The sequence below is a fragment of the Lepus europaeus genome, chromosome 13 (assembly GCF_033115175.1).
Source record: "Lepus europaeus isolate LE1 chromosome 13, mLepTim1.pri, whole genome shotgun sequence".
NCBI classification, from domain to species: Eukaryota; Metazoa; Chordata; class Mammalia; order Lagomorpha; family Leporidae; genus Lepus; species Lepus europaeus.
In genome coordinates this window covers 69,553,363-69,564,898 of record NC_084839.1, presented here as the reverse complement: position 1 = coordinate 69,564,898, position 11,536 = coordinate 69,553,363, and the positions used below count along the sequence as shown (strand labels likewise).

General features: G+C 54.6%; 1 protein-coding gene across 1 annotated transcript in view; it reads right to left on the bottom strand.

Moving 5' to 3' along the window:
• Nucleotides 1–946: 946 nt before the first annotated feature.
• TET3 (tet methylcytosine dioxygenase 3) overlaps nucleotides 947–11,536 on the bottom strand; it is a 110,025-nt gene continuing 99,435 nt past the window's right edge. The window contains 3 exon segments of the mRNA XM_062209679.1: nucleotides 947–6,764; nucleotides 6,767–8,262; nucleotides 9,032–9,368. Of these exon segments, the coding sequence (XP_062065663.1) occupies nucleotides 6,534–6,764; nucleotides 6,767–8,262; nucleotides 9,032–9,368 (2,064 nt within the window). The 3' untranslated portion in view covers nucleotides 947–6,533.

The window sequence follows — 11,536 nt, the reverse complement described above, 5'->3', positions numbered from 1 at the left end:
TCCCTCCCCCCCCCCCCCTCACTCTCCTGGACATCCATATGTGCCAAGGCACTCCCACTGGAAAAGAAACCTGTTTTGCTCGTGGGGTTCTGTGAGCTCCCCTGTCTGGAGTGGCCTCCCAGGACACGGCTTCCATCTGCCGACTGCCCAGCGGGCGGCTTCTCAGCCGTGGCATCAGTTCTGACCGGAGGTATGAAGCTGGTGGACAGACGCTCCTCTCCCCTTTCTCAGTCTGGAGTTTCCCTTTCACACCAGCTACCGCTGCAGCCAGCGATCCCCGTGGCCCCAGTAGGACCATCCTCTCCTCCACAGCCAGCAGAACCAAAAGGTGCCGATTCTTTTTTTTCAAGATTTTTATTTGAAAGGCAGAGATCGATCTTCCATCTGCTGGTTCACTCCCCAAACGGTTGCAATGGCCAGCTGAGCCAGGCCTAAGCCAGGAGCTGCTTCTGGGTTTCCCACGTCAGTGCAGGGGCCCAAGCACTTGGGCCATCTTCTACTGCTTTCCCAGGAGCACGAGCAAGGAGCTGTCTCGGAAGTGGAGCAGCCGAGACTCGCACCAGTGCCCACAGGTGCTGCCAGCACTGCAGATGGAGGCTTACCTGGCTGTGCTGCTGTAGAAGTTGCCAAGTTTAATGGGAGGAACGCAGCTCCAAGCTGAGTGAAAACAGGGGCAGAGAGACAAGAGGGACAGAAAGCCGAGGGAGGGAAAGGCCGCCTCTGCTTTCCAGCCTCACACCCCGTGTTCACAGCTGCCAGCTCCCGCAGGTCACTGCAGAGCGGACACAGAGGGCTCCCCGTGCACCCACCGCAGCAGCGGCCAGGGGTGCGGCACGTGCACCTCCAACACCACGCTCTAGTTCTGGTTCAGGGAGGGAAAAAAAAGAGAACCCACACTGAATTTGAGTGCAAAAAATAAATATAAAATTTATTAAAACACCCACAATATTTTAAAGATACCAGGAGTAATACAGTTCACAAACCCAATTGTTTGTGTAAATTATAATAAAATACAAATCAAAAAAGGATACATACTTGCAATTTCTAGGCACCCTAAATTAAATTTACTGAAACACTTGGGGGGGGGGCAGGGAGGGAGGGCAAGGAGAGGTCGTCAGGAGGCAAACCAATAAAAGTAGAAGGAAAAAATATTAACAAAAAGGTAGAAATTATACAAAATAAAATTATCAGCATAAATTTACTAAGAATATCTACAGTTTAATAATACACATCCTATTGCCTTGAGACATTGCAAAAAATCTACCATTCATCCATCAACCCCAGATAAACTTCATTTCAAGTAGCCACAGTTTACAAAGTCAAGACGGAATATTCAAGTATGGTTGTTAAGTTCACCTCCATTGGAAGCCAAGTAACCAAACAGGAATTCAAAGAGATAAGAAATAAAACACATCAAAAAGCTACAGGGATTCTAGGTTAAGTCTAATGCACTAATATGCCACTCTGCCACCTGTCCTTGTTTCTTGAATAAGAACACATGAAAAAAATGACATCACTCCTGTTTTCTCCCCTTTTTTCCCCCTCAAAAAAAAATAAAAAATAAAAGATATGGAGTTGGAACCAAGACAATTTGGAATGTTCAAATGAGCCAGTTGTGTGTTAACCGAAACTGCCGGGAGAAGAGTGAGGAGCCACCCCCTGGATGACGGGTGGGCGTCCCGACGAGGAGAGAGCAGGACAGTACCACTACGGAAGCATCCCTGATATCAGAAGAGAAGCGGAGGAGGAGGAAGCGGGGCAAACTGCTTGCCGACTCAGGCAGAAAGCGGCCGGAGCCCGCGCGACCCGGCACGGCAGCCTCTACTGCTTTGCTCTTGCCTGTACGGCCCCGCACTCCTGGGAAGAGTGCAAAGCATGTGTGAGTGTGGGGCTGGACAGCCAAGCCTGGGGCGTGCACCTTTGGTCCAGGGGACGCTGGAGTTGGCAGCTGGCTGAAGAGACAGGATGCAGGGACAGCACTGGCCACGATGCCGATGGAGAAAGCTCAATGAGATGGGCACAGGAGATTCACATTGTATCCAAAACAAAACTTCAACTGAAACAAAGTCAACCACGCCGCTGCCCTGCCCTCCAGGGCGGGCGCTGACTGCAAAGAAGGAAAAGCCCAACGACCCGGATTCTCCAAGGCCGAGGACATCACCCAGTGGGCAACCCACAGGTGCCAGACCTTCATGGAATCTACTACACTCAAGTTGTCACAACGTCCTGTTTTGAGGTATTTAAAAAAATTGTGACAGTGGATGACACAAAAAAATGGAGCTTCCTGTTGAGTTCTTAAACAGCAACTTCTGTGGACCCAAGAAGAAATTGAGAATAGCACCAACTAAAAAGCAGCCCAGTGGCATCGAAGGAGCAGAGCGCGCTCTTTCCCTTAGCTTGGACACAAGGGGTCATCCACGAGAGGCAGAAGCACCCGAGGAGCAGAGGGGACCCCTTGCTCAGCACCAGACAAGCAGATGCTCCCCGACCCCTCCCGCACCCTTGAGACTCCCAGAGGCATCTGCTTAGCACCCTGGGCCCCACGCGCAGACGGTGCGGCCCTGGCTGTGAGAATGCCTGCCCTGAGAGGCAGGAGCACCCGACTCCCTTTCCTCAACCTCCCCCAGACGTCTCCCTCCCTCCTCAAGCCTGAGAAGACACGCGTCAAAGCCACACACACCTGCCACGCCAGGCGGGGCGGCAACCAGCTGCCTTCTCCACTTGCCTTTGTGGGTTCTTTTTGGCCACCAAGGGAAGAATAGTGAAACACAAAACACAATTGCTCAGAGCAGATTAGAGCACGGTAAACAGAGGTTTGAGAAGACAGCACCGGAAGAGGGGAGGGACGAGAAGCCAGGAGCCTGGAGCCCACCTTGTTTTTGGTTGGTCGTGGTTTCAGCACGTGGATAGCACCTCAGCAAGACAGGATCAGGGACAGTCACATTAAACACCATAGCACCATTTTATTTAGACGATTTCAATTCATAAAAATGCTTCCTAGTCCATAAAACACACTTCAGTAACAAAAGGAGAGAGACTGGTTGAGGCACGTCCGGGATCGCGGCATTTCCCACCCCTCTGCTTGGTCTGCAGTCTCGCGGTGGTTCAACTTCAACAGGGAAGTGGGGTTGGATCTCTCTCAAGGCCATCAGTTACCATCTACTCCCTGCCAACAACCTCACGCGTCTACCTGTTGGATGCAAAGCCCGTAGCTCGGCCCCCTTCCTTGCTCTAGCATTGTAAAAAAAAAAAAAACCCTGCTCTGAAAGCCACTCTTTTCCGAGAGAGGCTGGGGGGATGACCAAGAGGGGCAGGTGCACCCTCTTTCCATGCTGCCAACTGTTGTCTCAGGGAGAAGGCAGAGCAGGACCTGCGAAGCCAGGGGTGGGAGGGGTGAGAAACGTAGGCTCTGCGGAAAACCAGACCCAACAAAAACAAAGCCCCAAACCCAGGCGTCGCCTTCGGCCAAGACTTCCAAGGGTGAGAATAAGGGGTTCTGGAGCTAGCACCAGTTATTGAGAACCTGCTGCGAAGCAATCGTTAATTCTGAAAAATCTCTTAGCATAGAACTTAGCAAATGCTTCCCTTGCACGCAACAGGCAGGGCAAACAAAACGAAGGGAGAGTGGCGCCGGCCCTGTGCCCGGCCTGGGGCACACTGGGGAGCTGTCTCACGGGCCCGGTCCTCCTCTGCTGGCCTATTATTACTCTTACAACTTGGTCATGCTGTTAGGTTCTGTAGTTGCGATGGCTTTATTTTTCTTCTCATGATAAAAATGTCTGTTAATCATCTTTAGGACTTTAAAAAAATGATAGTGCCAGTAAAAAATAAAAAATTTGATTTTTCTCTTTACGAAACCTTCAGCAGCAAGGGGGAGACAAAGAGCTGTGCATAGTTAACTTTTCCAACACACGTCTAAAGCATGCTAGTTGCAATGACTGAGCTCTGAGGTAGGTTATACGTGTAGTGTTAGAAGGAGCACGGGCTCGCGCGGCCACAGCGCCGCCCAGCTCTCCAAACACCGGCGGGAGGGGCCGGCGGGGTCGCCTCTGCCTCACCTCTCAGCAGCCTGCTCCCTATGCTGGGGGGACAGGCGCCGTCGCATGCTTTCCGCTTGTACTGGGTTCTCCTTTCATCTAATGGCTTTGCTAGCAAAGGGTGAGGAGGGGCAAAGAATACCGAACACACAGGCGGGAAGATTCACACAGGCCACGCGCAAGAATCACCTGGGTTACACTCGGGACCTTCCAAACCAACAGCAAACCTGGGGCTTCCACGGGTCACTCAGACGCTCACATTCTCCAACTGTTTCGGAAAATAGCGTATTTCTTGCTTAGGATCATTTAAAATCAAGTTTTCAAGGCACCCCCGCATCTACCTAAGCACGGAGTCAACTGAGACCTGCATAAAAGTACTGATGCGATAAGCAAAATAGCATTTAAAGGACCCAACTCTTCCTCAAAACTAGAAAATTAGCATGCTCGTTAAAGACTCTGCTTCCTTTAGCTTGTCAAACTGAAGGTCAGAGGTTTTCCTATAAATCTGAATTCTGAATAACTCTAAATCCTGATAAGCTCTTGGGTATTTATTTCAAAAGCAATAATATTTCATTTTTCGTCCTGTAAAATAAATGCGACTTTACAGAATATGGTAAAAGTGGAGGATAGACAAAGCACATTAAATATTCAGCTACTATTTACAGGTTCTCCCACAATTACATGTTAAAACTTTTTTTTTTTCAAGTTGCTGTTTAAATCTAGGCAAAAGTGCTTAAAAAAATCTTTCACTATTTACAATTAAAACCAGACCACATAAACGCTCAGGCCGGCTCGCGGGTCACGGGGCAGCTCTCAGCTCCTACCCAAGGCACCTGGAAGCTCAGGAACTTGCCTTTAGCATTGTCATCTGATTGCGAAACTCGACGTACGAACAAAGACCCACAGCTGAATAAAACTGCTCAATAAATAGCTACCGTTCATCTCGGGTCACGGCGAGGCCACGGTCCTGCGTGTGTCTGGACGAAGCACCCCTCCCCCCCACTCACCACACGCGTCCCCATGGGTAGCCAGATGCCATTTCTGCTAATAGCACAGGAAAACACACACACACACACACACACTCCAAGAAGTCTGACTTGCTGAAGACGAAGCGTTGCTTCCACCTGTCAGGCCCAACCTGTCTCAACAGTGTCACAAAAATTAAGCACCACATTCTCATTTCAAAGAACTGAACAAATGCACCAGAATTTGAGCGGGTGTGTCCAAGTGGGGAGGAGGGGAAGGAGAAGATGACCGAATGGAGACATGGCACCAATGAGGGAGGGAAGTCCTAGCAACCTGCTGAAAACCTGCCACTCGCGAACTTTACAGTGGGTAGTGCGGCCCCTCCCCCACAGCGGAGCGCGGAGGGGCGGGCTCGGCTGAGGCATGCACCATTGTCCAATGTGGAACTCCAGGAGTAAGGGTGGATGTGTTGACTGCCGTTACCCTGCTGAGCTCCCGCAGGCTGCGACCTGCCCAAGGATCTCAAGGCCTAGCACCACACTACAGCACCAGGGCCACCCGGCTTTTCACAGCTTGCGTTCAACGTCTTGTTTTTAAAGATACAGTAGCCCTTTGCCTCCATATCAGAACAGACTTTGGGGGGCATTTACAAAAACTTCCCCTAAGACAAATTCCTTCAGCCCAGAATTCACCGGCTCATCTGCGTGGTGGAAACGGCTCCCAGGAGCCTCCCGGCTGCCTAGTGAGCCGTGACATCATGTGACTTGGTAAGTAACGGACAGAGGATTCAGTGTGGAGACTAGCAAGCTCGAAGCTGTCTACTTCCAACCTGGTTTCTGGGGAAATCTCCGCCAGCATCTCCAGGGCTGGGCCGGGGGTGCACCTGCGTCCCCGCCCCCCCAGCTGCAAGCCAGTGATGTTTCTCTCCAGGCTCTCCCACCCTACAGGAGAGGACAGACTGTCGGGAGGGAGAGACCAGCTGGGAGGCTGCACCCCTGCACCTGCCCGGAGAGGCCGGCGGCCCAGGCCCAGCCAGCCTGAGCAGGACCGGGCTGGCGGCCTTTCCTGCCGACCCTTTACCATTACTATTGTCGCTTAAAAAAAAAAAACCCAATAAATACACATTTTAAATGGAATTCAAAACTACTCCTTTGTGAAAGGACACTATAAACTTTCTTTCCATTATTGTGATATACAAGGATAGAGTTTTAAAAACAAAGAAAATAAAACCCTCCTCCAAACAAGGGAAGAGGAAAAAAAAAAAGTGGAGATATAAATATTAAGATCACGGGAAAAAAAAGAATCACCCGACAGCCGTAGTTTCTTCTTCAAAGTGCTGGGGAAGTAGGGGCGGGGCGGGTCAGTTCTGAGGTTTGGACCATAAATACATATATACGATATGCGCATCTATATATGTATAGAGATAAAAAGACTTCTGCACCCCCAACCCGCCCCCAGGCGTGAGGGCAAAAGCACCACAGAGGCAGCTCGGGCCGGGCCCGACGCTGAGGTACGCTGGCTCCCGGGCACCTAGATCCAGCGGCTGTAGGGGCCAGTGACCTTCGTGTAGGCGTAGGAGGACACGGTGACGGCCGAGTCCGTGGGCACGGCCAGCGCCTGCCGCGTGGGCACGGCGCCCTTCTTCTCCTGCTGCTGCGGCTCGACCGCCGCGGCGCCGCCCCACTTGCGCTTCTTGCCGTAGAGCTTGGCCTCCTGCTGGCCCAGGCCCAGGCGCGCCGCCTCCTCCTGGCGCGCGCGCGCGCCCGCTCGGCCAGCTGCTTCATCTTGGCCTCCCAGAGCGCCAGCCCGTGGTTGGGCTGGTTGAGGTTCTTGTGCTGGTAGAAGACCAGCGAGATGCGGGTCGGGTGGCAGCGGTTGGGTTTCTTGAGCGGCGTGGTGGCGTGCAGCTCGCGCCGGGCGCACTCGATGAGGATGGAGCCGTGCGCCGGCGCCACGGCCACGCCGCCGATGTTCTCGTCCAGGAAGTTGTGCTCGCTGTCCGACCACAGCTCCTCCTCCTCGTCCTCCGCCGCCCGCGCGCCGCCGCCGCCGCCGCCCTTCTCCTCCTTCACAGCCCCCTGGGCGCCGGGCTCCTCGGCCGGACCCTCCTCCAGGCCAAAGGGCTCCCACAGCTTGTCGCCGGAGCCCAGGGGCACGCCGAGGGCCTGCCAGGCCTTGTCCAGCTGGCCCGCACCCGGCGTCGCAATCCTTCCCTCGTCCCCTTTCAGGGGGTTCCACAACTTGTCTTGCAGCCCGGGTGCGCCCACAGCCCACGGCTTCTCCGGCAGGCCGGGCCCAGCCAAGGCCGGGGCGGTGCCGTTTCCGAACTTGCAGGGGCTCCACGGCTTGCCTCGAAGGCGGCCCCCGGGGTGGGGAGCCGGCTGCTGCCCTTCGCCGCCGGGGAACAGCCCCCACTGGCCCTCCGGGAAGTGGGAGGGGGCCAGGCAGTTGGCCCCAAGAGAGCCAAGCTTGTCGGGCACCACGGCCGGGCTCTCCCCAGCGGGGAACGCGCCCCAGCTGCCGCCCACACCGTTGGCCCTCTTGGGGGACAGGCTCGGGCCTCCGGAGTACTGGCCCCACAGATGGTTAGGCCCCCCGTTCTGCGATGCCTCCGGCAGAGCCGTCTTGCCCACCTTAGTGAGCTCTCTGGGCCCAGCTTCGGCCTGCACCAGCGGGTCTACTGGCTCTTGCTTGATGGATCTGCCGTAGCAGGTGGAGCTCTGAGCAAAGGGTGCGGGGTCCCTGGGGGCCTTGGGAAGCAGATACTCCTTGGGGCCTGGGTAGGCAGGCTGCTGGTGGTGAGGAGTGGGGAGGTGGGTGTCCGCGGGGACAGCCTGGCCGGGCAGCTCGGCAAAGTCAGCACCGCCGTAGGCCGGGCTCAGGCCGCTGTGCAGAGCGTGGAGGTCTGGCTTCTTCTCAAAGCCACCACTGCCGCCGCTGTGCCCCCAGGCGCCAGGGCCCAGGAACTGGGAGGGGAAGACGGGGTTGCTGGAGGGAAAGCTGTAGTAGCCGAACGACGGGAGCGCGTACTTGGAGTGGAAGCCATTGACGGAGGGCAGGCTGGGCTGTGCATAGTAGGAGTGGTAGGAGTACACGCTGTTCATGCTGTAGGGGTCGGAGGGCCGGCAGCTGCCCAGCACCGAGTAGCTCTCCACCACCGCGTTGCTGCCGTACTTGAAGGAGCTGAAGTGGTTCTGCGGCTCCACCTTGAGCGAGGGCTTCAGGCTCTGCTGTGGCAGTCCACCCTTCAGGGACAGGCCTGTGGAGGGGACAGGGCGAGATGGGCAGGGTGCCAGGAACCCCCGGGCTCAGAAAGGCCGCCTCCCCAAGGTGGATGCCAGCATCCTGGACGAGGGCCGCCGGTTTGAGCCCTGGCACTCCACAACCCGTCCAGCTCCCTGCTAAACAGCATGGGGAAAAAAGAAGGTGGCCCAAGTGCGTGGGCCCCTGCCGCTCACGTGGGAGACCCTGATGGAGGTCCTGGATTTGGCTTTAGTCTGGCCCAGCCACAGCGGCTGCAGCCGCTTGGGGAGTGACCTCCGCCTTTCAAAAGCAATTTTTTTTTTTTTTTTTTAAATTTCCCTTTTCTGGAAAGTCAGGACAGGTGAGGTGGGAGGTATGCCTGCCTGGCACAGGCCCCAGCCCCACTGAGGGAGGAGACAGGTGGCCCTGAAGGTCTGGCTCAGGCAGCACCCATGGCCCTTCCGCACCACCCCGTCCTGCCCTGGGGACTGCTGTGGCTCCCAGTGAGCTGGGCAGCATCGCTGCAGGGGCTGGCGCCCCACAGGGACCCACCCATGGCTCTGCTGCCACTCCTCTGAGTGGGGGCAGGAGCGCACACAGGAGGCCAGGTGCTCCCAGTGGTCAGCGGTAGGGCCCGTGCAGCGTCAGGATCTTGTAAAGGAGGCAGCAGGGGCCCCAGGACTCCGTCTGGAGGTCCCAGCGTGCTGCAGGAAGGGGACGGGCTGGGGAGTGAGGACCGACACCAGGGCACGGCCACGCGGTCCGGGGCAGCCACCCCCACACACCTGGGTCGGCCGTGACGCCGGCCAGCTCCAGGGCCTCCTGCTTGATCTTCTCGGGAGTGCTCAGCTTCTCCTTCTGCATCTTCTTCTTCTCGGCGGCCGCCTTCCTAGCTTCCAGCTGCCGCTGGCGGCAGGACTTGGCGGGCTCGGGCAGGCGCCGCACCTCGCGGGGGAAGGCGGTGAGCACCTGGATGGCCCCGCTGCCCACCTTGGCGTTCTGGTTCTCCTCACTGCCGAACTCGTCGGTGCTGGCCATCTTGTACAGGGGCAGCACGTGCAGCTGCTCGTCCTCGGGGATCTTGCCCACGCAGCGATTGTCTTCCTTGGTCAGGGTGCAGACCTGCCCAGGCAGGGGGAGAGTGCGGACATGGGCTTGGAGGGCTGAGATGACCACCCGTACTTGGCCAGGACTGGCAGCCATGCCCTGCCCGGTGGCACAGCGTTGCCCTGTGTCACCCAGGAGAGCCTTGGACCTTCTACTTTATCCTCATCCTGAACCCTCAGCCTCCTTTTCCTCTTAGGATACTTTTCCCTTGCATTAAAAACTCTAGGGGCTGGCACTGTGGCACAGCAGGTAAAGCCGCCGCCTGCAATGCCGGCATCCCATGTGGGTGCCGGTTCGTATCCTGGCTGCTCCACTTCCCATCCAGCTCCCTGCTAATGCCAGGGTAAAGCATCAGAAGATGGCCCAGGGATGAAGCTCCTGGGCCAGCACTGGCCATTGGGATCATCTGGGGAGTGAACCAGCTGATGGAAGATCTCCCTTTCTCTCCCTCTGTAGCTCTTTCAAAATAAATAAATCTTTTTTTTTTTTTTTTTAAGACATAAAACTCTAGGTGCTGGCTGTCGAAAATCTGGGCAAATGAAAAGGAAATGAGAACGATCTATCTCCACAAGTCCATCATCCAGAATCCATCACTGTGAATGCTGGGTTCTATCAGCACACACGTGCACACCGTTACTTTCTGGGAATTAAATTGGATCTTACGTTTATAACTTCACCTTCATCTTAGCATAGTATGAACAGTGTCTTATGCCTTATATATCTCCCACAGTGACTCAGTGCTGCATAGTAAAAGGGTACGTCAAGAATTTTGTGCAAAAATGGAATAAGATTTTTATACAAAAAATTGAAACTCATGCAATTTTCTCATAATACACATTTCCATGAACTTTCTGAAGACCTTGTGTTTACTCCCTTGTTATCAAACACTCCAACTTGTTTTTCCTACCATAAACAATGCCTTTTGAACTATTCTTTTAGCTAAACTTTTCAAGACATTTAATTCTATAGAATAAGTCTTATGAATTTAGAACTGCCACCTCTTGCCAAACCGCCCTCCAAAATGATTCCAGTTTTTATCCAAACCAGAACACGAGTTTTACTTTTCTGACAGTTTTGCCCATAATTTTGCCATTAATTTCTTTTCTTTTTCTTTCTTTTTTTTTTTTTTTTGACAGGCAGAGTGGACAGAGAGAAAGGTCTTCCTTTTGCCGTTGGTTCACCCTCCAATGGCCGCCGCGGCCAGTGCACCATGCTGATCTGAAGGCAGGAGCCAGGTGCTTCTCCTGGTCTCCCATGGGGTGCAGGGCCCAAGCACTTGGGCCATCCTCCACTGCACTCCCGGGCCACAGCAGAGAGCTGGCCTGGAAGAGGGACAACCGGGACAGAATCCGGAGCCCCGACCGGGTCTAGAACCCGGTGTGCTGGCGCCACAAGGCGGAGGATTAGCCTGTTGAGCCACGGCGCCGGCCTGCCATTAATTTCTTAAAACACTTTCTGCTCCTTATTAAAACGTATCTTCATTGTTGGTTCACATTTCTCAACAAGGTTTGCCTTTTTCAAGTTTACTCTCTACACTTGTACTGAATGCATTTTCTTATTTTCTGTAGCTTTTGGGGTCTTGATCCTGGGGAGAATGCCCTTCCTAGGGCTAGCCAATCCTTAGAGAGAGAAAATAGCTCCCTACAGATACACCTCTGACATAATATGAACCAACCACCCTGAGTTCGCACCCCAACCATCTCCCTTATCAAAGCCCCACAGCAAGCCAAGATTCCACACCCCCCCCCCCCCGCCGGCTCTCCATCACCCCAGGCCAGGTAACAGGCAATTAGGGAGCCCCCTCATAGCCCAGAGCCTGCTGAACTCATTCTGACCAGCCAATCCTGATCTTATTCCACATGCCTGCCTCACACCTGTCCCACTCCTGGCCACACTCCCCCAGGAACAGTCTGGGCTGCTGCTCCCCCTTCTTGCTCCCCTGCCTCTGGGCTGCCCTGGTGCTTCGCCATGTGGTTCCCAGGCATGGTGTGCCCTGGGCAGAAACTTCTTCCTTCCTCTGTCTTCCACATCTGCTTGTTCTACCATCTTTGGTTAGAACAAACCAGTTGTGCTGAACCTAACTATGTCTCGTCCTATTCCTTGTGCCTATTTTTACCCTTTTTATATTTGAGAAGCAGAGAACACGCTCCCATCCACTGGTCTGCTCCTCAAATGCCAATGAC